The 26,832-nt window shown below is 31.7% G+C and overlaps 4 protein-coding genes and 1 non-coding gene across 7 annotated transcripts; 2 read left to right on the plus strand and 3 right to left on the minus strand.

The window, feature by feature from the left end:
- The first annotated feature begins 7,759 nt into the window (after positions 1-7,759).
- On the plus strand, positions 7,760-11,170 carry LOC105129639 (inactive rhomboid protein 1-like). The gene is made up of 5 exons (XM_011031781.1): positions 7,760-8,473; positions 9,224-9,387; positions 9,664-9,827; positions 10,024-10,274; positions 10,733-11,170. The coding sequence occupies exons 1-5, from the start codon at positions 8,145-8,147 to the stop codon at positions 10,851-10,853; spliced, it is 1,029 nt and encodes a 342-aa protein (XP_011030083.1). The 5' UTR covers positions 7,760-8,144; the 3' UTR covers positions 10,854-11,170.
- Positions 11,106-11,179, minus strand: TRNAV-AAC (transfer RNA valine (anticodon AAC)). The gene has a single exon. It is a non-coding gene; the product is annotated as a tRNA-Val (tRNA).
- Positions 11,180-11,229: 50 nt separating this feature from the next.
- On the plus strand, positions 11,230-12,161 carry LOC105129640 (Bifunctional inhibitor/lipid-transfer protein/seed storage 2S albumin superfamily protein). Its single transcript, XM_011031782.1, has 2 exons — positions 11,230-11,778; positions 11,959-12,161. The coding sequence occupies exons 1-2, from the start codon at positions 11,435-11,437 to the stop codon at positions 11,966-11,968; spliced, it is 354 nt and encodes a 117-aa protein (XP_011030084.1). The 5' UTR covers positions 11,230-11,434; the 3' UTR covers positions 11,969-12,161.
- Positions 12,162-13,936: 1,775 nt separating this feature from the next.
- LOC105129641 (protein IQ-DOMAIN 14) lies at positions 13,937-18,825 on the minus strand. Of its 2 annotated transcripts, XM_011031784.1 has the most exons (5): positions 18,213-18,825; positions 15,790-15,990; positions 15,031-15,105; positions 14,586-14,919; positions 13,937-14,552 (listed from the first exon to the last, which is right to left on the minus strand). In XM_011031784.1, the coding sequence occupies exons 1-5, from the start codon at positions 18,567-18,569 to the stop codon at positions 14,170-14,172; spliced, it is 1,350 nt and encodes a 449-aa protein (XP_011030086.1). In that variant the 5' UTR covers positions 18,570-18,825; the 3' UTR covers positions 13,937-14,169. The 2 variants fall into 2 exon arrangements, with proteins under 2 accessions (XP_011030086.1, XP_011030085.1); XM_011031783.1 differs by having other exon boundaries at positions 13,937-14,919; positions 18,213-18,824.
- A 4,388-nt stretch (positions 18,826-23,213) lies between these two features.
- LOC105129642 (ADP-ribosylation factor-like protein 5) lies at positions 23,214-25,070 on the minus strand. 2 transcript variants are annotated; one of them, XM_011031786.1, is made up of 4 exons: positions 25,008-25,053; positions 24,817-24,875; positions 24,509-24,717; positions 23,214-23,757 (listed from the first exon to the last, which is right to left on the minus strand). In XM_011031786.1, exons 3-4 carry the CDS (start codon positions 24,698-24,700, stop codon positions 23,398-23,400), a joined length of 552 nt encoding a protein of 183 aa, XP_011030088.1. In that variant the 5' UTR covers positions 24,701-24,717; positions 24,817-24,875; positions 25,008-25,053; the 3' UTR covers positions 23,214-23,397. The 2 variants fall into 2 exon arrangements, with proteins under 2 accessions (XP_011030088.1, XP_011030087.1); XM_011031785.1 differs by having other exon boundaries at positions 24,817-25,070.
- Positions 25,071-26,832: the final 1,762 nt, after the last annotated feature.

A 26,832-nucleotide genomic window follows, 5' to 3' on the forward strand; every position in this document is an offset into this window, starting at 1 on the left:
TGCTGTGGATTGTTGTGTGTTCATAGGTTCTATTGCCGAACTGGAGAAAGTGTTGAATTTTATTATTATGGATTGTACGCACCGCCAATGCTGTGGATTGTTGTGTGTTCATAGGTTCTATTGCCGAACTGCAGCTCCTATATCATGATAAGAATCGAAAACATCGCTTCATTGGTTTCCGTTAAGTTCCTATAGTTTGCATGGTGGACCTGCTAGGATTTAAACTGGACACCCATCTCTGCAAGGCATTCTGGCTAAAAGCATGTGGCCTTCGATTGATGATTCTTGACTATTAAGAGCTAGTGTTTGCCTTGACTGATACGGCTCTGAATCTGAATTTGCTGCCTGGGAAACATTGTAAAATGCTCGAAGATTCGATTTTTGAAGAATTTTAAACTTGGTATGTCTTCCAGGCGTCAAGCAACCTGCTTATGCGGGTATTGGTCAATTTTACTTGACAATGTGTTCGAATAACATTTTACATCTACATGTACATATACATACATACATACATACATACATACATACATACATACATATATATATATATATATACACATACATTAACACATTAAAATTATCGAAAAAAAGAATATCAATTTTATATTTTAATAAAATGTATTTTGGAAACACATCTATAAACAAAAGTTGAAGTTAATGGGTTTTACTCCGTGTTGTTGGCCTGAACAAAACTAGGAGCTATGTTATAAATTCAAATAAAATGTATATAATATTATAAATTATAAATCACACACACACACACACAATATACAACATTAGAAAATCAAAATGAAATTCAAAATATTATATAAATCACACACACACAATATACAAGATTAGAAAATCAAAATGAAATTCAAAATATTGACATGGTCATAAAAAGGTATACTATTAACCCTTAAAATAATATAAAACAATTTAAAAGAGCAAATAGATTAAAATAGCATGTTAAATCCATATGTTTTAAATGTCTTAAAAAACCACACAAAAATAAATAAATAAAAACTTAATAAAATTATCTTTTGTCGATGTCAGTTTCACTTTCTTTAAAATCAGGTCATTTCTTCTTGAAAGCTTGCTAATTTCACAATATATCACTGCCGTATTAAAAAATAATATAAATTTTATTTAAAAATTTAAATTATTAAATTGAATTAATTTTTTAACATGATATTAGATAAACTATCATTTTTAACGTGAGTTTGAATTTAATTATTATTTTTATTTATTTGATAAAAATTAAGTATAAAATAATATAAACTTATATAAATTTCAAGTCCAGAAAACTTTGAGAAAGTGTTTTAGAGAAAAACATAAATTATATTCTAAAATATTATCTAAAAATTTAAATCTTTAATTTTTAAATTGAGATATTCTTTCAACTCTCTGCATTTAAACCATGGAGATTGAGAGAGGAAACGGTCACTGTCAAATCCTACTTTTGATCGCCACAAGCTTCCATACTTTGTTATTCCTTTTCTTTCCCTTCTTATTTTTATTCCTTTTCCTCCTCCTCAATTCAACTGCTGAAGGAACCATTAAAGGCAGAATTCTTGATTCTCCAGCTAAAAAGTAAAGGGAAAAGATAATAAAAAAAAAGAAAAGAAAGAAAGAAAGAAAGGGTTAGCAGCATTGATAGATCATTCCAAAATGATCATCAGCTGGTTGGCACGACTTCCCTGGCTAATTTTGCTTCGCTGGGTTGTGAATATTCTTTTCCATCTCTACCATATCAGTTAAGCAGAGTTTGCTTGCTGCAAGCCACAATATGAAAAAGAAAAAAGAATATCTTTATAATTTAATAGATTTCTTCATCATAAATGAGGTAAAGACTCGAAGCAACTTAAATTTCATGCATCTCATACGATGTAAAACTATTCCAATATTTACATCAGAATGTAATAAGTAAAAAAATATTTTCAAATGAGTTATTAAGAACATGAAGGTCCAGGTGATAAACATGTCCAATATTAGTCAACAAATCATTTTCCCCCCCTCATACTTAGATAGATACAACTTGAAAAAAAAAAGGGTGAAAACTTCTTACCATCTCACTAGTTGCATTAGCTGCAAGCAATCAAGAATTGGCCCTCTTGCAAGTGATTGGGGCTCATGCCTTTCGAAGTCGAAATCACCCAAAAGAAATGGCTCAAACAGTTGGATTTCTCAGAGGAAGGGGTGTTTTGTTAATTGGAAACGAAGCCTTTCGAAATCTCAAGTTTGATTTTGAATGGTCATTTTCAATCCTTTTCTTCCAATTCCAAGAAGGCGAAATCCTGAAAAAGTTTATGATGCTTAACTTTCTTGATCGGTTCACGAACGCGTGGAGAGGAGGGCCAGTACACGGCATAGGACTTGCTGCATTCCACCATAACTTCACGAGCAAATGAATTGTTTTTGTCGTCGAGAGCTGCACCTGTGCACTCGATGCTTTTCTCCTGGAGATGAAGATCGCGCGCACTCCCTATTGCCGAAGAGTCCCAAGAGCGTACCATAAAGATCTAATTTCTTGTTTTGTTCCTTCTCTTAAGAAATATATTGAGCGTCTCCCTCCACTTGCTTGCTACTCTTGTAATAAAGATGGTAGCTAGCTAGGGCTTATCATTACCTCAAAACATGTAGCTCTTCTGTATATATACACCACCCTATTCAATTCTTGAGTGAACTCCCCCACTCTGTGAGCGAGCCTAAGAGACTGGAGAGACTCCACAAGGTATTTTTCTTTCCATACGAATGGGTAAAACCACGACTGAAAAAAAAGAAGAAAGCATACTGGGATAGGGCGTGGTTTCTATATAATAAAGAAGACTACCTTTCCATTTAGGGTGGTAGCCTCACGGATTGATATGGAGTTTGTAATTATTTTTTAAAATATTTTTTTATTTTAAATTATATTAAAATAATATATTTTTTATTTTTTAAATTTTTATATTAAAATAATATATTTTTTATTTTTTAAAATTTATTTTTAATATAAACACATTAAAATAATATAAAAACTTAAAAAAACTGAAGTAAATAAAAAATAATTCTTTTTAAAAATAATTTTGAAATACAAAAACAAATATAAAAACAAATATGATATTAATATAATTATAAAACCTGACTTTAACGATTTAGTACAATACCTAGATTTCTTGTTGAGAGAATAAATAAATAAAACTTATTTATGGAGGAATTTGTGAAATATCAAATTAGAGGGGGACAATTTAAATCAAGCCTATGAACAACGTAAATTACAATGACCATGAACATAAGAGCCAGGCCCTCAACGTTATTATTTAAATTACAATTTAAATCTCAAGCCTATGAACAATGTAAATTATAACCATAACAACAACAATAAAAATAAAAAAAGATTTATTTGTGGATGAATTTGTAAAATTTCAAATTAGTGGGGGGCAATCTGTGCAGTCAACTTGTTATCGTGTTCCAGGCGTCAAGCAACCTGCTTCAGCGTGTCTGGAGAGACAATTTAAACAGTCATAGAAAGTTATACTATTTAACCTTAAAAACAATATAAGACTTGAGAAATAACATGATTTTAAACAGCACGTAGATTAAAATAGTTAAACTTAATATGCACGTTTGGGATAAACTAAGTTGATTAAAAAAGGAATAAACTTAAGTTTTAGAAACAGAAATCAATTGTGAAGCTCGGAACTGAAGTTTTAGAGACGATAAGCACGGCAAAAAGAGTGATGAACTTGAGATTTGAGAAAATATTATTTTATTACAAAGAAGAAGTAAAAATTCCTGCAGCATAACGACTATAAGTTTTCTATAAAATCAGGCCATATTCTTCTCATAAGCTTGTCAATCTCACAAGATACGACCACCGATTCTAGAACATGGAGATAGGAAGAGGAAATGATTACTGTCAAATCCCACGTTTGATCCCTGCAAGCTTCCACACTTTGTTCTTCCTTTTCTTTCCCTTCTTATTTTTATTCCTTTTCCTTCTTATTTCAACAGCTGAAGGAACCATTAAAGGCAGAATTCTTGATTCTCCAGCTCAAAAGAAAAGGAAAAAAATAAAAGAAAGAAAGAAAAAAAGAAAGGGTTAGCAGGATTGATAGATATTAGATCATTCCAAAATGATCACCAGCTGGTGGCATGACTTTTCCTAACTAATTTTTTATTTTTATTTTTTAATTAATATGGATATTTAGGTTAGCTTGCAAGTAACATGATTAATTTCATAAATTCTAAAATTAACGACCATATCAAACTTTAATGACTATCATATAAGCAATCAAGAATTCAAATTTGAAATCATAAAAAAAACAAATCTCTTAGCAATTACCTAAATAGTTTACTTGGCTAATTTTGCTTATACCATATTGGTTAAGCAGAGTTTGCTTGCTGCAAGTCAGAATATGAAAAAGAAAAAAGGAATATATATATATATATAATGCAAGACTAGCAAAAGGAATTTAAAGAAGCAGCCCTTTTTTATTCTCTCGTTTTTAGGAGAAAGGAGTGTGATTCCTTTAACAAGCACGTTGTGCGAATAATGATACTATAGTATTATAGTTTATGCCCACCATTAATTAATAAATGTATTTGATAGTATGATGTATAATATTTTAAAAAAATATATTTTATTTGAAAATATATTAATGTAATGAACAATCACATCAGAATTAATGAGAACATGAAAATTTAGGAGAAAGCTATGTCCGTTATCTATCAACATATCATTTTTTTTCCTCATACTTTGACAGCTAAAACTTGAAGAAGAAGAAGAAGAAAAAAAAAAAATCCTTTTCTCCTTACCACCTCATTATTTGTATTAGCTGCAAGCAATCAAGAATTGGCCCTTTTGCGAGTGACAAGGAAATATAAAAGAAAACAAAAAGAAATTGATTGATATTTTTCTTCTTGCCACCTCATTTTTTAAATTAATTTTTTTTTTAATTTTACCGTTTAATATTAAATTAATTGAAAATTTAGCTTCTTAATTGAATCTGAGTCTAGAATTTTATGAATTGTGAATTTGAAAGATTAACCCGAGTTTAAAAGATTTGCTCAACTTTACTTGTTTTTTATTTTTTTCTAATTCATATTTTTTTAGTTTCTTCCTTTAATATTTATTCATGGGAGATTGAATAATGTTATTTTTACATATTTTCTTCTATAGAATTTTTCACTAACTTCAAAAATATCCTAGGTTATTTTAGTTCTTTTTATTTGTCATTTTTTATTGGATTTGTTTTGATAAATTTTTTAAATTGATATTTTTTTCTTGATTTTATTCTTTAATATTAGATTGGTTAGGATTAATTTTCTTTTTCAATGTTGGATTTTTTAATAATGGGCTTCATGATTTTCTTCAATTTCCTTTCTTTTTGTTTATATCAGTATTAATATTTAGATTCTAAGTTGACGGGTTAGCTTAAATTGACTCAAGTTTTTTTAGGATAATGTTTTTAAAATTTAGTATTTTGTATTATTTTTTCTTTAACATTGAATTGTTTTAAAATTGAGCTTTGTAATCTTTTCCAGTTTGCCATCTATTGGATTGTTTCATTTACATGATCCAAGTCGCAAAGTTTATTGGCTTGCCTAGTTTATTGGGTTTTTTTATCTTTTTTATAATTGATTTTTTTAAAAAAATATATCATTTTATGTTGGATTTTGTTTGGAATTTAACTTCGATTTATTTTTCTTTGCTTTCTATTGGCTTGTTGTTCTGGTTTAATAACTTGATTTTCATATTTTACATGCTCACTTAAATTGGTTTAAGTTGTTTCTTTTTTTTAAAAAAATTCTAGTAGATTAGTTGGAATCTTAGTTATTGTTTTTTTTTTGTAACTATTTTTTTGGGCAGGTCTTTATGATTTTTTTTTGTTTAAATTAGTTGACTTACTGTTATTATTTAATTTTTTTATTATCTAATTAAATTATATTTTTTTTATGACTAGTAAAGTCTATGCCTCAAGTTATTTTTTTTTTTACTTGTTTAAAAGCATAATTGAGTGTCATCTATGCATTTTTATTAACCAACAAAACAAATTTACAGCTCGCGGCTTAGTGCGGACTCACAAATCTAGTTATATACCACATAGGAATCTCTAAAGGGGGATTTTAATTCTGAGTATGAAACGACAGAAGCATCAAATTCCTTGTTTCCTACTTCAATAATAATAAATAAATAAATAACCCTAATACATAGAAAGAATTTTAATCTTTCTCCTTCTTTAGAACTGAGAGCTACTATTTGTTGACATTTAAATATTTTAACCAATTAATTAAAGCCTAATTAAACCGCATCATTACCTTTGCAAACTTCCTATTTCTTCTTTCTTGTATGTATATATAAAAAAAGATTCTTTGTATATTTATATGGTATTCTCTCACTAATAAATTTGTGCTTATTTAAGGCTAAAATCTATTTTTTAAATTTAGCAAATCCAAGTGTCCAATTGTTTATTATCATAAAATATTTCATTTTTTTTCAACATAAATGGAATAGTTGGAATATATTGAGGGTTCAAATCAATCCCTCGAACTAAAAAATAGAATATGAAAAAAAAAAAACCCTTTTAATAGAGAAATTTCAGGCTGTATTATTGGACATTTTGATGCACTATATATTCTCTGTTGAATATCATCATTTCACGGTTCTCTTTATATCAGTGATAGCTAGAGATATTGTCTCTCAATGTGATGATTTCGGAATATTTTTTTAATAAAATAATAATTAATATTTAACTTAAGATTTTATTGAATAATTAACATAAATGAGTGTGCTCTCTTACATTATTGATTAATTTTAATTTATATAAACGCACTCGATTTTAATTTACATTAGTGTTTTATATATGAAGTCAGTCGAATTTTAGATCATAAAAAAAAAAAATTTATCCATCGTGTTTTTTTTTTTCATCTATTAGAATGCATATGGGAACTCAAATATTTACCATTTTATCACTTTGTAACACTTAAAGGGGTGTTCCATAGTCTCTTTATGTATTTTTCTCTTAATTTAAAGGTCATATTATTATTATCATACTAACATTCACTCATTTTCCAATCATATTTTAGGTAATTAATTCGTATTCAAAACTTCTTTAAATATTAAAGCACTCTAATCAGAAATTACATTAAATAACAATGTTATAAACTACATCTTAATTTCATGATCAAGAACCACGAATCTAAAACTTTTAATTTAAATTAAATTTTATATTAAATCAAATGAAAGTTAATCTAGTTATATTTTGTTAATATAGCAATTCAACTCAATTGAAACTTAGTTTGAATTTTTTCAAATTATAATATTTTTTTAAATATAAAATCTTTAAACAATATTATGTAAAATAAATTGGAGTTGAGGCACCAAATCTCTAAACCAGATAATGGCTAATATAGGGATTGAACCAGGTTTTACAGCCATGTTCAATGTTCTCTCTCTCTCTTTTCTGGACATAGATTAATCACGAAGGGCTACATGTCTTTGTCTTGAAGTCATGTTATACACTAATTTATTGGGGCTGAAATTGATTCTCCATGAAGGATCCAGCTCTTAGCTTAATATTCTTGAAAGCAAACCCGCGTCTTCAAGCATTTAAAACAGGAAGTGCCTTGCAAGAAGAAACAGAAGGTGATATACCGCGTCGAATCAGCCTCCATCCACTGCTTCCACGACCATTCTTTTCACATCCATCCACCCAATGGAATCTTGACACGTCACTATCAAGAGGAGTTTCTTATTTCCCATTTACGTAAAAAAATCAATTTCTTTCGTTTTGACTATAGAGGAAATGCTTGAACTTGGGATTTCTTGAGGAAGGGAAAAAATTACTATATTAGTTGAGCTATAAAAATATATTCCACTTCAATGCAACAATGTAGAGAAGAGAAGGAAAAATAGAAATTAGCAATAGGCAACTTGTCAAGAGACTAGTGGACTGCCCAAAAACAGAATCGTAGTAGTGTTTGTACATGATCAAATGAATAATGTCCATTGGAGGTTACCTCGCTCACCTTGGCAGTTAGAAACTTGAAAATTCCTCACCCACTTTCTTTCTTTCTCCATTAAAATCCATTGAATTCACCAACGCCACCACTATACCATTTCTACGGAGATAAAGGAAAACAAGAAACCAAAGTACAGGTCCTTTTAAAGAAAGAGACACATGCAAGAACATCATCAAGAAATGTCAAACATGTCAAGAGAAGACATAGAAAGAGGAGTTAAGAGCAGAGGCAACAGCAACAACAGAAACGGTTACTCATCAACTCCAACATATCTGATAGAAGATGCAGAAGCTCATTACTGGACATCATGGCTTGTACCTATGTTTGTGGTGGCAAATGTTGTTGTCTTCATTGTTGTGATGTACATCAATAATTGTCCTAAATATTTACATACAAGATTGGAAGGGAAGTGTGTTGCAAGGTTTCTTGGGAGGTTTTCTTTTGAGCCTTTGAAAGATAATCCTCTCTTTGGTCCCTCTTCTGCTACGTAAGTAATTTCCCTTATTCTTTGCTTTACTTTTTACTCTTTGTATCATTTTTCTTGTCTATTTTCTGTTTTATGTCATTCTGTTTTATGGAGGGTTTAAAACTTCTCCACGACTTAGCTTTTAGATTCCTGGGTTGCTGTTGTTTCAGTAGTTTGTGATTGATAAACTGAGTTTGAGGAGGAATTTTGATCCTTTTTGATGTGTGTACAAATGAATTTGGAAATTTAGCGTTGCTCTGATGAATTTAGAATGCCTCGTGCGTGGCTTCCATGGGGGGTTGTTTTTGATTGATTAATCCTTGAAGAGAATTTAGTGTGATCTGCTTTAGAGACCGATGCCCGTATCTCAATTACTGTATTTCATTGTTGTGTTTTTAGGCTGGTCCGTGTCGTCTTTGGAGTCAAATGACATGAATTTTCAGATTATTGGTTTGAGATACTATATGTTTTTATGATGGATTTAAGGCTTCAGGGGTCGAAATTCTGTGGATATCATGAAATAGATCTGTTACTTTCTCTCTCTTTTTTTTCTCAAACACTTCTAACCTTGAAAATATGTTTCTAACAGAAGCATTTGTAAGAAATTATGTGTATTTGGATTTTTCAGGAACTAAATTAATTAACTTATTGAAAAGTTGTCATCTCTTGTTTCTCAGCATTGTCAATAACATAAAGATATGGAAAAGAAGGTAGGATAAACATAAAGCAATTACTTGAAGCTTTTTCTTTCTTTTTGTGGAACTTTCAAAGGTTAGAGAGATTGGGAGCTCTTGAGTGGACCAAGGTTGTACACAAGCACCAAGGATGGAGGCTTATCAGTTGTATCTGGTTGCATGCTGGTATTATTCATCTTCTTGCAAACATGCTGAGCCTGGTCTTCATTGGCATTCGTCTCGAGCAGCAATTTGGGTTCGGTAAGTAGTTATCAAAATTTCTTGAGAGGCCAATAATTCTTTGCTATCAACACCAACTGTGAATTTGATGAAACTTTCAGTTGCTATGTTATTTGTCGTCGGGCTGCACGAGCTGTATCACAGGGCTGCACATAGAGATTTGTTATGAAATTGATTCTTGTAGTCTTTGTTTATCCATGACGAACAACTAAGCTCTCATGGCACTATATTATTTTCCTGTTTCTGGTAGTACAACTAACCTTAAGGTGATCTGATGCTTTTGTCACAAATTGGCAGTTCGCATCGGAATTGTTTATCTTCTGTCAGGATTTGGAGGTAGTGTGCTTTCCTCTCTATTTATTAGAAACAGCATCTCTGTTGGTGCCTCGGGTGCCCTTTTCGGGCTTCTTGGAGCAATGCTTTCAGAACTAATTACAAACTGGAGCATCTACATCAACAGGGTCAGTGGTGTTTATTCATTGTTTGACATTTTAGTGTGATGCCATTGTTCAAGATTTTCAGCTCCATTTCCTGGTTATCCATTACTGTGTTGCAAGTTGCAACCATAAGGAATACAACGGCATTTGTAAAGTTAAACACAACTTAGTTGTTTCCGTTACTCTTTCGCCTAATTTCTGCTATTTGTTGTTTCCACAGGCTGCAGCTCTGTTAACACTTCTGGTCATCACAGCCATTAACCTTGCAATAGGAATTTTGCCACATGTTGATAATTTTGCCCATATCGGTGGCTTTCTGTCAGGGTTCCTCCTAGGCTTTGTTCTGCTGCCCCGTTCACAGTATGGTTCGCAAGGGCGTCGGAATCTTCCCTCCGGTGTTAGTTTCAAATATAAGTTCAAGGCTTACCAATATGCTCTATGGTTGGTTTCTGTGGCGCTGCTGATTGTAGGGTGAGTCACACTGTCCACCACTCCAAAATATCTACTTAAACACACATTGATCTTGGGCCCCAGGAAATTGGTTGAATTATCCTCTCCATGTCATTTGAATGTTCATTTTCATCGAGCTACCATATCATATGCATAATGACATAATATTATACAATCCTGGCGCGCTCGCCAGTTTGGAAACCCATTTTGATGTCATGAAAAAGGCAAACAGCTGGAACTATTTCACTCAGCAGCAAGCAGCAGATGCTCCTTAACCAACATCATCAGTCATTGAACACCGATGTCTGGTTTGATGCCGTGGGGCTTGAACACATTAACTTTTTGTTCCACTTGATATACTAGATGAACACATGAAAAACCAGTGACCATTGAGTTTGCCATTGCTTGAAAAATTTGAAAAATTGATGACCAGATTTTCCGTATTTGCTTTGTTCTAATGCTTTAATAAAACAATGCAGATTCACAGTTGCATTGGTGATGCTGTTCAAGGGAAAAAATGGAAATGATCATTGCCATTGGTGTCACTACCTCAGCTGCGTACCTACTTCCAGATGGAAATGCAATGAAAACAGCCTGTAGTGGGGTAGAAGGTCGTGGTTTAATTTATGGCTTTAAAATTTCAATTTCCGTGTGTATAAATTTGTATATGTATGCATAGTTTTAGCTTAGAAACTACTTTGATTTGTTGTTTGCCTTCTTTTATAATTCTTTCTCTCTCTTTTTTTTTAACGTACAAAAGGCTTGCCATTTTAATTGCCTCATTTTCTACCACACACACATATATATACATGTAGAGTTCTTGTTTCGGGGGGAAATAGATGAGAGCAAAAATGGCGTCGCCCGGACTCGAACCGGAGACCTTCAGTGTGTTAGACTGACGTGATAACCAACTACACCACGACACCAGATGTCTGAGAAAATGGTATAATATATATAATGCTTAGAACACCAACCTTGGGTCCTCACCTTGTTCCTTCATACGCTCATGTTCTCGTTCTCATGGTGGCCATAAGCTCATTCAACTAGTGTGAAAGAGCACACACCCTCTTCATTTCACACCAACCAAACTGTATCAGCACTATTAATTTCCCATCTTGCACTAAATAGCTCTTAGCTATTGAACAAGTACTAGAGGGTGGTCCAAGTCTATTTTTCAAAAAATGGAGGTCCAAAAAATAATGACTCGAGTGCTCCTGTTGCTGTTGTTCTCATGGGCTATGATAGTGGCGGCCGACGTCGATTGCACGACCGTGACAGGGTTCCTCACGGCTTGCTCTACATTCATCACCTATGGCACACCAGACCCACTTCCAGGCTCACCATGTTGTGATTCCATGATGAGCCTCGGTGTGATTGCTGAATCTGGAAATGATAGGTCTATCTGTCAATGCTTAATGGGCCTCATTACTACCTATAATCCTAATGCTACAGCAATTGCTACTCTGCCAGGCTTCTGCGGATTAAGCCTTGGCTTCATTCTTGATCCTAATACAGATTGCTCCTCGTAAGAGTTTCTTTAGCGCATCTAAATTCTGTCTCAGTACATAATACATATGCCATTCTTAGCTGCCTATCTATTTTGTATCCCATGGTTGCTTCAGTGCTTGCATTAATTGCCTGTTAATCTCAATCCTGCTTGTCATTTCATGTTATCTAATGCTATATATTGACATGGAAAGTGCAGTGTTCCTTGAGTTGTTGAGGTCAGTGAAATTATGAGGTTGGTTCCAAAGGAGAGGCTATGGGGCTGAATAAGAAGTTTGTCTCCAAGTACAGTCACTAAGAAATACAAAATAAGTGACTCTTCTTTCTAAAATAGCAAGTTTGAGCTTGTATGTTGATGAATTGATAATTGATTTTCCCCATCGTATTTGTTTCTCATTTAAGTAATCAATTTTAATTTTTTTTTAAATAACATTGTTTTTATTTTTAAAAATTATATTGAAACGATAATATTTTAGATTAGTCTAAATTAACCTGTTTAATTTATAACCGGAATATAGTTTTCAATAACTTTATTTCTAGTTTAGGCCAGTCGTTTACATGTTAACTGATGAATTCACAAAATTGAACACATCCGTTCATTCACTTAGAGTTGTTTTCTATAGTGCTGAATCAAAGCTAATCCATATCGAAAGACACCTAGAATTAGATTGTTTAAAAAGGGAGGTATGTGATGAATTGGTTGCTACTTTTCATTTCTTTCCACCGAAAGAGATTGGATAACTGCAAAAAAATCCCAAGATCACACACGAAGTTAGGTGGCAACTGGATTGGATTAGACAAGTTAAATCACTTTTCTCTCACGAAATGGTAAAAGAATCCACATTTTAAGAATTGCCTTTTTTTTTTACCTCAAGATTCGATCCTATCTCATGCAATGTCGTTTCATTAATGGACTAGATTAGAGCTATTTGTGTAAGATCCGATTGTTTCTTGTGCGATAAACACTCTAGAGAAGAATTCTTTAACCTGATTTGAGTTAATTTGATAAACTTGTGATTTATAATGTAACTTGAATTGAGTTTTAATTTAAACTGTTTTGACATTAACTTGGTTAAACTGGATAACCTAATCAAACTAAGTTAAACTCCGTAATCAATAACTCGAGTTTTTCTTCGAGAGGATCCCTAGCTGGTTTCGATAGCTATACTTGAGAGAGTGTGAATAGCGCAACCCTATATAATACTCATATTATAACATGTTCTTCGTGATTTCTAGGATCCCAAATTGAAGACATAGTGAGACGAAAGAAGGGCAATTGCACCATCACCTGCTGTCGCCGGCCATATTCCCCTCTCTGAATTGTTCTTTCTATGTCACCATCACTACTAAAAAGTTCGCATCATCTAAATTCTTCAAAATAATGATTCCTTCGCATGCTTTGGGAATCCAAGGTTTACATTTGACTGATATGGGCACTAAACAACATATACAAGCTGTTCTTTTTAATGCGATGCATTGCATTCTTTTCACTTTGATGTTCAGACAACCATTGACAGATCAAATGGGACCATCCAATGTTGATAAAGCAAGTGAAAGAATCTGGCATCCGTGAATCCACAGCGGGGTAAAGATACAGATTTCGATACTTGTCGGGTTTAAACTTGATAGCATTGTGATTGCTATTGGCTAACATACTGCAATTTTTGGGTTTTTATACATATATGTGGGCTATGGTAAGGACAGTCACGGATCTTAACCGACCATACAAATCAGTCACGATTCACTTCATGATTCACTCCTGTGAAGCGAAATCCTCATTCAAATAAAAATGTTGGTCAATCAAACCAAACATTTTGTTATGGAGGCAGAGTTCTAAACAGATGATTCTACAGACCCGAAAATCAAAAGGCATGAAGATGATTCTACTTGTTATTTTTCCCTTTTGTTTTCGAATTTTTACCTTAATTTTGAATTTTATGTTGTGTTTTCTTTTCTATTTAGGAAATGATCGGTTTTTAACCTATTTAATGAGCTATTAAATAAAATATAGACAATTATTCAAAAATAAATACAAATTAGGGTCCTCCCCTGAAAACCCTTTTCAGCATCATTTCTATTTCTCGTGCTGTCTTCTTGTGTTTTCATCAGCGTCAGTTCTCTTACATGATGTTTTTGTAGGACAGCAAAATTGGATCATGAAGTCAGAGACAAGAAGGAACGAGAAATATATAGGCATAGCTATAATAACACTTGAATATTGTTGGAATCCAAGAGGTTACAACCACAATTTTGGGATATTACATCAATCCGAAACACTCAAAATGTTCAAAAGTTTCAGTTCTGTAAGGAAAAAGTCTGTAAGATCAATGATCAAATAATTACAACTATAGGATGTTGCTGCACACACCGGAAACGGAAGAAGAAAAACCGATAAGAAATGGTACGGTTTTCACCTAAAGTCGGAAGTCCCCAGTCTATTCAAGTAGCCAGATGCTACGTAAGCCTTGTTTTGAAGTTCAGTAATTTGAGCAAAACCCCTTTCTGAAGGGGTTTCTGAATCAGAATACTCCTGAACAGATCTTCTGCTTGAACCATATTTCTCAAACTCTAGCCGCTGCCTTGGGGCACTTTGTGACCTTACCTTGGCTCGAGATGATTCAGTGTTAGCCATGTAGTTGGGGTAACCCGAGTATCCATTAAAGAAGCCCCACGAGCACTCACTCCTTGTTGGTGTAAAAGGGCCTCCTCTCCGACCACTACTTCCAGGTCTAGATGTTGCAGAGAACATACGAGGGCTATTCTCAGCGGTCTTATAAACTGCTTCATCATTTCCTAGAGGTAATTTAAGAGACTGCAAAATTTCTCCTGAAGGGATGCTCGGCATTGGATTCGGTTCTTTTTTTGATAGTTTTGACATAGAGTCAAAAGTCATAAAGCTCTGATTGTTATGATCTGAAGCCAAAGCATGCTGTGAAGTCTGAAATGTTCTATTACTTTGTTGGGATTTCACATGGGGCTTCCAAGTGTCCACTTCAAGAATCTTGTCACTCTTCTCATCATCAGCATTTCGACTTCTCGGTGGATTGCTCCCATGGTCATTCAAAAAACTTTCTTCCATCCAACGGTCTAGCCAGTTCGATCCCAATTTTACTTTGTCAAAGTCAATGCTCTCCCTAAAGTTTGAATATGAACCGCATCTCTGCATGTATTGATAAGGAAAAATGCAATCAGAGTTCCATGGTGAATTGCAAAATATTCGTGGCACGGGGATAATCATTCAAAATAATCTATGAAAACAATCAAGTGGTACCTTGAGAATTGAGGGCCCATCAAATTTGGTACTAGAAACACGAGACAGGTGATCCTTTGAAGGACTTGCAGGGACCTGAGGAAATGCAGTTAAAGGGTGACTATCACAGAAAAAAAAAGAAGCACCTGTGTCAACAATCATATCAAAGCTTTATATTTTTCTAGTTGGGTCCTATGGATATGGTTTGATCAGATGGAGAGCAATTCTGCTTTGGCCGGATAAATTCTGCCACTCAAGGAAGTTTCAGTATGCTTAATTACAACTCTCAATTTACAGATGAACATGGGTTTGGTCAACGACATGTTATTCACGTTAGAGAGTAGGGCATCCCTAAGCTGCCCTCATGTGCTCATCATGGCCGTCCCTCAATCTGCTTCCGCATAGCATGTACCATTCTTACAAAGCCAAATGCTTTTTAAGTTTAGCAACAAGCAGGAAGTAAGCACTCTCAGATTTCAACATGCCTCATGCTTGCATTCTTTGCTTTCACTGCACCTTCTGTCTTACTTGAATAAACAAAGGATAAACTATATTTTACAAGAAAGTTGGCACAAGGGCGTGATCCTTCAAAAATGATGTGTATTGAGAATTCTGCAGGACCATGGTAAGCATTTGAAGTTCTGTATTCAATCACATTTACATCTCTCTCTATCTGTTATTTATTTATTTTTAGTAATTTCTTTTGTTTATTTATTTTTCTAGTAATTTCAAAGTGACAGGAAAAACCATCTAAATAAACAGAAAAGAAAGTATACTTACGGCATAACGAGAATGAGAGGACTTGCCAGTGGTATACGATGAGTCCGACACGTAACTGCGACTAGCACGGGCTCGAGCCTGCAGTCTTACTAATGTCTGCATACGCCTAAGCATGTCTGCTGTTTGCTTTCTCACAATGTGGCCTCTCACTAAGGCTTGAAGCTTCACCAAAGCTTTTAGTGCCCTTAGTGCTCTCCTTGCCTTCATTATCACCCAAAGAAAAAAACAAATGATCAGCTAACTATTCTCGCCATGAACTATCATGCCTAAACCACAACCAAATCTAACATGAAATATATATATATATATATATATATATATATATATATATAAATGCTATATTATGGAATTATTTAAGTTCTTAATGATCAAGTTCTATTGGCACCCAATTCCAGGAATTTTAAATGAAATGGATCAGAATAAGCATGGTATTTAGGAATATGAATGTATGAAATTCTTAAAGAAGAGTTGTGGGCTTAATCATTATCTCAACACTCATCAATTTATTTATTTATTTAAAAAAAAAAAAAGAGAAACGAAAACATGATGGGGAAAAAAGTTTCTACTGGTGTGGGAAAAGACTTGAACTTTCAGCCAAAATGACTGTAAAGCTGTGTCCTTGGGTAGGTGAAATTGGAAAATTATTATATGCCTAGATCAGATAGCGTAATAGAAGAGACAAAATAATGAGAACAAAAGGAACACGTTTCATTATATCTAAATACAAAAATTCACTCTGATATATATTTATTTTATGTTTTTATTTTTCTTATACTGTGTTTTTTATGTCCTTAAACACTAATCGAACACAATTTTTGAGGTGTAAAGTGTAAACTTCGATTAGAAAGTTTAACAGTCACATAATTTTTTTCATCAATCAAAGAACTAAAGTTTCAAGTTTGACAAACACAAAAGCCAAAAGGCTACATGCTTAAAAAACTGACAACTTGCAAAGTAACACGCCAAGCTCTAGAATCCAAAAATTAAGAAAAACTTCAAATTCAAGCTACAATATTAGAATGTTTGCCCTAAGCTGACACTATAAACGCTACCCAGTTGAGTGCTAATCACTCCTTCAATTAAGGAATGACCAACTCATTTGACAACGAAAACTTGGCAAGAACCTCACACTTGCACATCCAATTAATGGACAACCCTAATTCCATGCACAGATGGTCCACTTCTTTATATTCCAAAACACATTTTGATGAACACAAAACTGCAGTTATCATGAAACTGTTTCCCAAACTAATAACCGCATTATTTCAAAAATCATTTAAAAAATTGCTGGGCTGAATCAGCAAAAAGAAGGCTTTTATAGGGTAAATTAATGGTATCCAGAATAATAAAAAGAAAATTGGAAAGTAGTTTAAAACAGCAATTTGTAGCTGGTGGCATAATTCCGTGGGCTCCTTGTACACAACTGTAGAATCATGAAAAGCAGACAGAGAACCCCATAAGGCCATAACAACTAGCACCAACCATACACGAAAAATCACTCCAAATGGAAGTCAAATACTCTATGAACTAATAAATACTTCTCAAAACAAACAATTTTTTTCTCTTAATTTTAATGATTAGGGGCATCTTAGATTAATTAATTATATTAAAGAAAACAAATAAAATAAATTCACGAGCTCAGACAAGAGACTGGGGCTGGACTAGTGATGAAAGCATATCTCATGAAGTCACGAAGATGGCACAAACACATGCGAGGACATGAGACACGTGCAAGGGAAGAGTTTCAAAAAAAAAAAAAAAGAGAGTGAGAGAATCAACTCCTTTTGAACTACAGTCTATAAAAGTTTGATGGTGATATTACTTGAGGGAGAGATCCAACAGGCAAATACATTAGTGAGGAACTGTTTTTTGCTTAGGCTTTGGCCCACTACGAGGAAAGATAGCCTTTGCATTGTTTTGGGAAAGGAATAGTTGTTATCAACTAATAAAACCAAGTGATAAAGGTAGTTCAATTTGGCTAATAATAATAATTAAGAAAAAAATAATCAGAACTAGCAAATTAAATTAATTAATTTTTCTAGGTGGGATTGCATTTATTTCTTAATTGTTGAATCTCCCATTTGAAAAGTTAAAAAATTAAATATGAATCATGGAAACCTTCAAGCCAATCCTAAAATGATTCAAGATTAATTGTTTTGGAAAAAATCAAGAAAATTAATTAATTCTCCATGCATCCCCGAATAATTCCAATTGAATTTCATATTTCAAAATATTTCATTCCCCCCCTATATTTCCTCATCAATCAAGGCAAAAAGAAAAAAAACAAACTCTGCAATAAAATGACTAAAAGACCAGATCACACAGAGAAACAAACGTAATGGCCTCATGTTGAAAGGGTGTTTATGGAAGAAAAACATCACGATCATGGCAAGAAATAAAAATAAAATAGGACACTTAATTACCAAATAACCACGAAAGGCAGATTGAATTTTAACAGCCGACACTTCCTCCGCAAACCGCCGGTGACTGCCACCAACAGTACCACCACCAACATTACCACCACCTCTCCCACCAGGACCACCACTAGTCAATCTAACAACCTCAGCAGCCGCTTGAGCAGCAGCAAGTGCAGCTTCAGCAACAGCAGCAGTAGCAGCTGCCACAGCTATTGCATGCTTATTAGTATCCAAATTGCTAGCATCAAAATGAGTAGTTGACACCAAATCCTGATCGACCTTGTTGGACTGTGACAAAGAGGGTGTTGTTTTTGAAGATCTAGACTTCTTCCTTGGGCCAAAAAGTCTCCGGAAAAACCCCATCTTTCATAGTAAAAAAAAGATGAGTTCTTTGAGGGAGTTTCTGGTTAAAGATAGCATTTTTAAGTCAAGAAAGAGAGCTGAGTCACTCCTGAAAGTGTTGTGTGTTTTTGTAATGTAAGAACATGGGAGAGGCTTTTAGATTTTCTTTAGGACAGGAAAGTGAAGAGAGATTGGACTGTGTGTGTGTTGTGTAAGAGAAGGTGAAGGTAGACGCACGTGAGTGGCGTTTGTAGGGTACGTGCTGAGGGTAGGGTGGAATGTCTAGGGTACTAGGGTAGGCTATTTATGGGCCAATGATAGGTCTGGGGTGCCTAGCTTTGATTATCAAGTTTGAATGGAGGGTAGTGAAGTTTTCAAATTTGGGGTAATGATTACTCTCGAGGATTTATGGTGTCTGTGACTCTATTTTTTTAATGTATTTTTAAAATAATTTAATTTTTTAAAATATTTTAAATAACCTTACAATCATAATTATACTATCGAACACACCGTATATTTCTTTTACATCAGCCCGAGATTTCTTTCAGCTGGCTCCCGCATGCTTCACAGGCTTTTCGAACAAGTTCCCATATCACAAGAGCCCAAAAAATTAAATATAAATAACATGAAAAAACACAATATCTGAAGGGGGAAATTGAATACACAGAGTCCCATGGTCCAGTTTATATGGCATGGAAGAGAGGTCAACAAAGTAAAACACGTCTCCCAAAGCACTGTTAGAAAATAAGATCTCGGAGTCAACTATCATTGACTCCAGCTCCATCTTCAATCATCTCGAAACTTTCTGGCATTTAAATGCTTCGACCCATGGCTTACCAACCCAATACCCTAATGGAAGAGACATTTTTGCCTCTCTCTCTCTCTCTACATATATATATATATATATATATATATATATATATATTGTATGCCAGTGTATTGTTTCAAATTATTTAATTTCTTAAAGAGTAAATATATTAATTAGTATGCATTTTCATTACTAGTATTCCCTTAATTCTATGGCCCAGTTTTCTTGATGGCTCTTAGTTAATCGAGACTTAGTTTCTATGGTTTTTAGAAATTAAGTAGTTAATCTCTATAATAATTAAATAGTCGCTTTTTGATCAATATTGATCATCTTTAGCTATATAATTTTTTTAAAACCAAAAATATTTTTTTTAATTGAGTTTCTCATTTTATCGATCCGTTTTTTTATAATTCTAAGGAAATAAAATAAGAAATAACACACTTTCTTACAAAATGATTAAGTTCTAAACGTATTTAAGATTATAGGAACCACATATATAATTTTGAAAACTACTTTTATAAATAAGTTATAATTGACAACAGTATCCTTGAACCATTGAAGGATAAAGATTTCTTTTATTTAGAAAGAGAATAAAAGACATAGCTGCCATCAACAAGCATGGATCATATAGTTAAAATAAGTTTGCATGGATTAGAACATGACTCATCCGTCACATGAATTCAAAATTCAAAGGACAACATTAAGAAAATAAGGTTCTTTCTTTTGTTTCACGGGAGGGAAAATAAAGTTGATTTTTGTAATTATTTAATCATTCAGGTCAATTTTCAAAACAGTTCACGATCACTTTGAACTGAAATTGGTTTTCTTATTTTTATTTTTATTATTATATTCATCATGCATTCAACTAAACAATAACCTTTTCCTCTATCAATGGTAAATTTTCTGGAATAAAAAATAAAATACTCCCTCAAAAATAGTCCCAATATCGCATGCTTTATAATAACTAACTAATGAAAATACTTTCAAATTTAGCTCCAAATTTTTTTAAATGTTTTTAATAGTTTTTTTTTCAAATTCAAATTAATTATTTCAAGGTGTTTCTTTTTATAATTTTGATAGGCTCATATAAAAAAAATTTCAAAAAAATAATATTATTTTAATATATTTTTAATTAATTTTTTTTTTTTATAAAAACATCTTATTATTATGTTACTAAACACACAGTTGGAGGAAGTTCTATGATAAAGAAAAACTTTTACAAGGAAATCTGTGCATGGATTTTAGAACTTAATTTTTTCCTTTCTCATGTACTTCAAATAACCTAATTAAATTTGAATTTCACAATTATTTTATAGTTTCAAATATGTTGGTAATGCTAGATTTTAGTGCCGCGCTTTGCTGCAAAGCTAAATTATTATTTTTTGCAAAAAAATTGTTCAAATACTAAAATAAGATAAAAAATAACAAAAAAAATTATGACAAACTTATAGCTTTGATAATCAATGACGACCTAATACGGAATATATATCAAATGGATGATTCAAATCATGAGATTTGAATAACCCAATAAAAAAATAAAAAGATTATAAAACCCTTCATTAAATTTTTTTAACTAAAAGCATAAGAAATGAAGTTGACATGCTTAAATTAAGAGGGTCATGTCGTAATTTTTTGAAAAGAGAAAGAGAAGAAGGGGAAAAAAACCCACAATACCAAACCCGATCACAAACTAAGATACTCGCCTCACTAATAAAAAAAAAAGACAAGAACACTTTTAATGACATGACATGATAACATTTTTGGATGTCTCACTATTAGGAAAAGAAGACAACAACACTTTCAATGACATGACATGATAACATTTTTGGATGTCAGAAGATATTACACGCGTCATCTGAAAAGCACGAGCGTCTCTTATATGCCCTCAGTGCCACGTGAGCGCTCACCTTTTTGTTTTGTTTTTTTTTTGCTGAATACAAAATTTTTCTTGAGTTGATTTTTTAATTACAAAAAAATTTACCATGAAAATCCCAAAATATCCCTCAGCTTCTGACTTAATTTTTTTTAAGGGTACTTTTCATAGTTTCAGTATTTATTTGAATAGTTTATTATTTTTTATATTTATACAGATATCAAATTGCCCCTCATTTTTAATTATAATAGCAAAAAAAGAAAACCTTCATGAAAATATAAAATTAGTCATTGACTCTAAGTTCCTTTTTTTTTTCCTGGCTTCCAATGATATTTTGGTTGTTTTATTATGAAATTAAAATGAAAAATACTTATTTATCTCTGTTTGTTTTTGTAATGATAAATGGTCATGAGATAAGATCTTAATATCCTTGACAACATGTATTAAATTTTTGAGTGAAAAGAAAAAATAATTATTAAACTTTTCCTATTGAATAGGAACAATGGGTGGAGTATTTTTTTGAAGGTGTTTTAGTTTTTTTAATAATTAAAGTGTTTTTCTTAATATTTTTTATTTTTAAAAATTTAAATTGATATTTTTTAAATTTAACATTAAATATGAAAATAATCTAAAAAATTAGTAATCAGAGGTGACCTAATACGGAATATATGCCAAATTGATAATCCAGATCATGAAATTTGAATAACTCGATAAAAAAATAAAAAGTTATAAAACTCTTCAATAAAATTTTTTTACTAAAGGATCAAGATAAAAAATTAGAAATCAAAAGTATAAAAAATAAAGTTGAAATGTTTATAATTAAGAGAGTCAAGCCGTAATTTTTTGAAAAGAGAGACAAAAAAACACTCATAATGCCAAACTCAATCACAAACTGAGACACTCGCCTCACTAATAAGAAAAGAAGACAATAACTCTTTCAATGACATAACATAATAATATTTTTGGATGTCAGAAAGTATTACATGTGTTATTTAAAAAGTATGAACGCCTCTTACATATTTTCGGGTTTGCCACGTGTGTGCTCATTGTTTTTTGTTTTTTTCGCTAAATACAAAATTTTCCTTGAGCTGACTTTTTAATTACAAAAAAAATCACTGTGAAAATCCCAAAACACCCCTTAGTCTTTGAATTAATTTTTTTTAAGGGTATTTTTCATAGTTTTAGTATTTATTTGAATAGTTTATTATTTTTTATATTTATATAAATATCAAATTGCCCTTATCTTTAATTATAATAGCAAAAAAAACCTTCATGAAAATATAAAAATAGTCATTGACTCCAAGTTTTTTTTTTTGACTTCCAATGATATTTTGGTTGTTTTATTGTGAAATTAAAATGAAAAATATTTATTTATCTCTATTTGTTTTTGTAATGATAAATGGTTATCGGATAAGACCTTAATATCCTTGAACACGTGTATTAAATTTTTGGGTGAAAAGGCAAAATAATTATTAAACTTTTCTCATTGAATAGCATCAATGGATCGGGTATTTTTTTGAAGGTGTTTTAGTTTTTTTAATAATTAATTTTTTTTTTTAAATATGTTTTATTTAAAAGAATTTACATTGATATTTTTTAAATTTAACATTAAATATCAAAATCATATAAAAAATATCAGTATGATGAGTTTTAAATAAAAACACTTCAAAATATTTTCGAACGATATTTTCATTTGTAATGACTATCAACTGCCAATAAAATCATAGCTAGCCAAAATTTACTATCTCGAGTTTTGGGTGTTTGGCACCTCTTCTAAGAAAAGAAAAAAGGGATTTCATTCGCTTCTTCTTCTTCTTCTTTATTTTCCCAGCATGCTGTTTCTTTATATGGGTCCGGTTCTTTACAGGCTTTTTCTCTTTTTACAAGAATCATGGAGGAAAAACTTGAATTCGTCCCTGCAGCAGTTCTGGACTTGTAGACATGCTACGATTTTCAAGTAATGGTTGTGCGATGCTATGCTTTATAGTGTGGAAAACGACAATTTTATAGCAACACTTTCTTCATTGCAATTTTTCAAGGACATGTTTCATCGCTCAAGACATGACATTCTTCAAGACAAGTAAATGAAGAAGCAGTATGGTTCACGTGTCCTTCAAGTTCATCAATATTTGAAAAATAATCCGCTTCAGCAATTACTCTTCTCCCTTTCAACTTGGTGCTTTGCCAGTAACTCTTTGTGCGATCCACCCTAGACCATCGTATAAACCATCCCCTGTAAGGGCACAACAGGCTTGGATATGCCAATCATGATTCTTGATGCTGTGAAGAGAAAGAGCATCAGCAATCTCAGCTGGTGTCATGGCATCCTTAAGGTCTTGTTTATTTGCAAATACAAGTACAACAGAATGTTGTAAATCATCATGTCCCAGCAGCTTGGTGAGTTCATCTTTCATAATGGAGATTCTGTCTCTATCAGTGCTGTCTATCACCACGATGACAGCATGAGTTCCACGATAATATGTTGCCCATGAAGTCCTTAGTCTATCTTGCCCACCAAGATCCCAGACCTGATAACATTAATAGACAAACATGGTTAAGTTTCTAGCATAATTTCACACACACAAGATTTGCACGATCAAGGAAGCTTCTTTTGCTAAAAAATTCGAACAGAAAATTGTATTAAACTAAAGTTTCCAAATTCTCATGGGATTAAGCAAAAACTAATTCTTGCAAGCAAATTGTATAAATAACACTCTAAGAAGATTTGATGGCTCTGCTGTATGGTCCAATAATTAACATGATATGACTGAATAACATTTGATAACTGCATTTCCATATGTTACATAGTATGAAAGCCAGTAGTCAAAATAATTATTTGATAAGAATCGTTTAACATAACACAAAGTCATAAAACGTGCATGATCAATACAACAGAACTAGAAATTCAAGAAAAGACCAAGGCAACAACTTACAGGACCTCCTAACTACAATACACATCCGTTGATAGATTTGAACGTGACAGATCCCTTATGAGCAGCATAACTACTAAAAAATAAAACCATCATTCCAAATGGAAAAATACTCAGTAATTAGAAATACAGAAACTCTCCAGCATCAAAGTTTAATTCCAAACACACATTATCCAGTTCCTACTTGTACTTGCCATCAATTATCAAATCCAAGAAGCAAAGCCCAGAAACTCCACAACCTAATAGTCTAAAACACCCCACTTATCAAACAGCACACAATCCCCTATATTATAGCAAAAAAGACTATGATCAGTCAAAACTAAATCCAAGGTAAGTTACGAGAAAGCACCTCAAATCGAATGTTCTTGTAAACAAGCTCTTCAACATTACTGCCAACTGTAGGGTGTGTCGTTACGACCTCACCTAAATGCAATTTGTAAAGCGTAGTTGTCTTTCCAGCATTATCTAACCCAACTACCACAATCTTGTACTCATTTGCCGGAAACAACATGAACCAAAACCTTGATACGAACGCCCCCATCTTCCCTTCTCAATACCCTAATCACAGCCCCAAAAAATAAAAACCTTTTCAATTTAATCAAAACCCCAACAACCAAATAAAAAGAAAAATTTAACCAAAAAAGAATTTGATTAAACCTTGATTGACGGTGGCGATGGTTGCAGTTCGATCAAGCTGATTGAATCAGAAATCCGGTCTTCAGATGAGTCTAAGTTAGTAAAAAATCGGAAATTGAAGCTCCAAAATAGGAATTGAGAGAGAGAGGGCAATCAAAACCCTAGGAACTGGGAATTGGGAACTGGGAATTGGAAAGTAGAAGAAGAGACACCTTGCAGGAGGAAGCTCGATTTTGTGGCGTCGACTATAAAACCCTAGGAATTGGGAATTGGAAATTGGAAATTTTTTATTTAGATTTTGACTGAATTAAACTCCAAATTTAACCGGGTTAATTCTTGATTATATTTGTTATATTCAAATCTTATATCGACAAGTTATCAAGTTCATCCATTGCATAATTTTTTTTAACAACATGGAGTTTTACAAGATAATTATATTTTTGCTTGCTTGAGTAAAAATAAAATAAAATAAAAACGGAGTATATTAGAGAATACGGACAGAAAATAACAATTAATTAATTATTATTTTTTATCCATGGAAAGATATGATTATGATAACGTTTATTATATAAGCATATATTGGTATAATGTACACATTATTATTATTTTTAACTATTTTATATAGATACACATGGTAGTGGTTTTACTAAATATTTACTATTATTTAGGAATGTAGATGTAATTATTTTTTTAAAAAAAATTTATATTAAAAAATATCAAAATAATATTTTTTATTTTTTAAAAATTATCTTTAAGATTAGTATATTAAAACGATATAAAATATAATTTTTTTAATTTTTTTTTTAAATTTGCATGGCATTTTCAAATATTATTTTAACTATTCTAAGATATATTTTTGTAATAAAAAGTCATATATATAAGACCATATCCATGTTGACTAAATGCTCTCTTTTTATTTTGTATTTAATTTTAAAAAAATTAATAAAATAAATTATTAAATTTAATTAAATTGATTATTTAGGTTGTAATAATCTAAGCCAACAAGTTATATATTATCCACTTTGAATATTATTATCCTCATGTACATTAGTAGTAATTTGATGGATTAATATGCAACATCAAAGGTAATATTTGTTTTTTAATTTAAAAAAATAATATAATTTTATTTTTTATTATCATGATTTATTTTATTTTATTTTATTTAAACTTAAAAAAATATAATTTCATATTTGTTGTTAACAATCTACCTCCTGTTACTTTGACCCTACATGATTTTTTATTTTTTTTAAAATATATTGTATTAAAAAAAATCATATATTTTATTGTGATATAATTAAATAAAAATAATTTCTTAAATAAATTTTTTATTGAATCAAGTAATGTACATAACTTTTATTTAAGTTTACTTGATTAATTCAAATTCATTCTATTTTTTAATTAAATATTATTTTTTAATATTAAATTAATTTGGAACTAAACTTTTTAATTTTTTAAAAAATTTTCTTTATAAATTTTACAGATCAATTTAAATTAACCAAGATAGATTAAATAATTTTCAATCTCAATATTAGATAGAAATATTATTTAATTTATAATTAAAATTAAATTTTCTTTAAAAAAATCACGTCACCAATACCTAAAAAAACAAAAACAATTTACTGTGACTTGCGGGGTGGCGGAGAACAATGAGCTAGCTAGAAAGTGATTCCCTGTCAATTCCATGCTAAGCCATTGGCCAAATCCAAATCTAGCAACTCCCTGTTCCAGCCCAAAGAGCTCGAAAAATTCAACTCTTGACGTTTGTTTGATAGAAACCAAGATTCCATTGACTGTTGTAAATAATACGATAATTTAAAAAAGTTTTTATCTCATCTTATATATGTATATATATATAGTTTTTTATCCTATATTAAAAAAATAATTTTTTTTTCTGGTTTGTGTATAATAAACTTTAATAAAAAGTAGTTACTAACAAAAAAAAAAAATAGCAGGTTCAAGCGTATAACGTTAAGTCAAATAAAAGTAAAAATTCTGATTCTTCCTATAGCGCGAGACGGCGCCTGTATTTTCTAAACT

This window comes from Populus euphratica, unplaced genomic scaffold, assembly GCF_000495115.2.
Source record: "Populus euphratica unplaced genomic scaffold, PopEup_1.0 scaffold16.1, whole genome shotgun sequence".
Lineage (NCBI taxonomy): Eukaryota > Viridiplantae > Streptophyta > Magnoliopsida > Malpighiales > Salicaceae > Populus > Populus euphratica.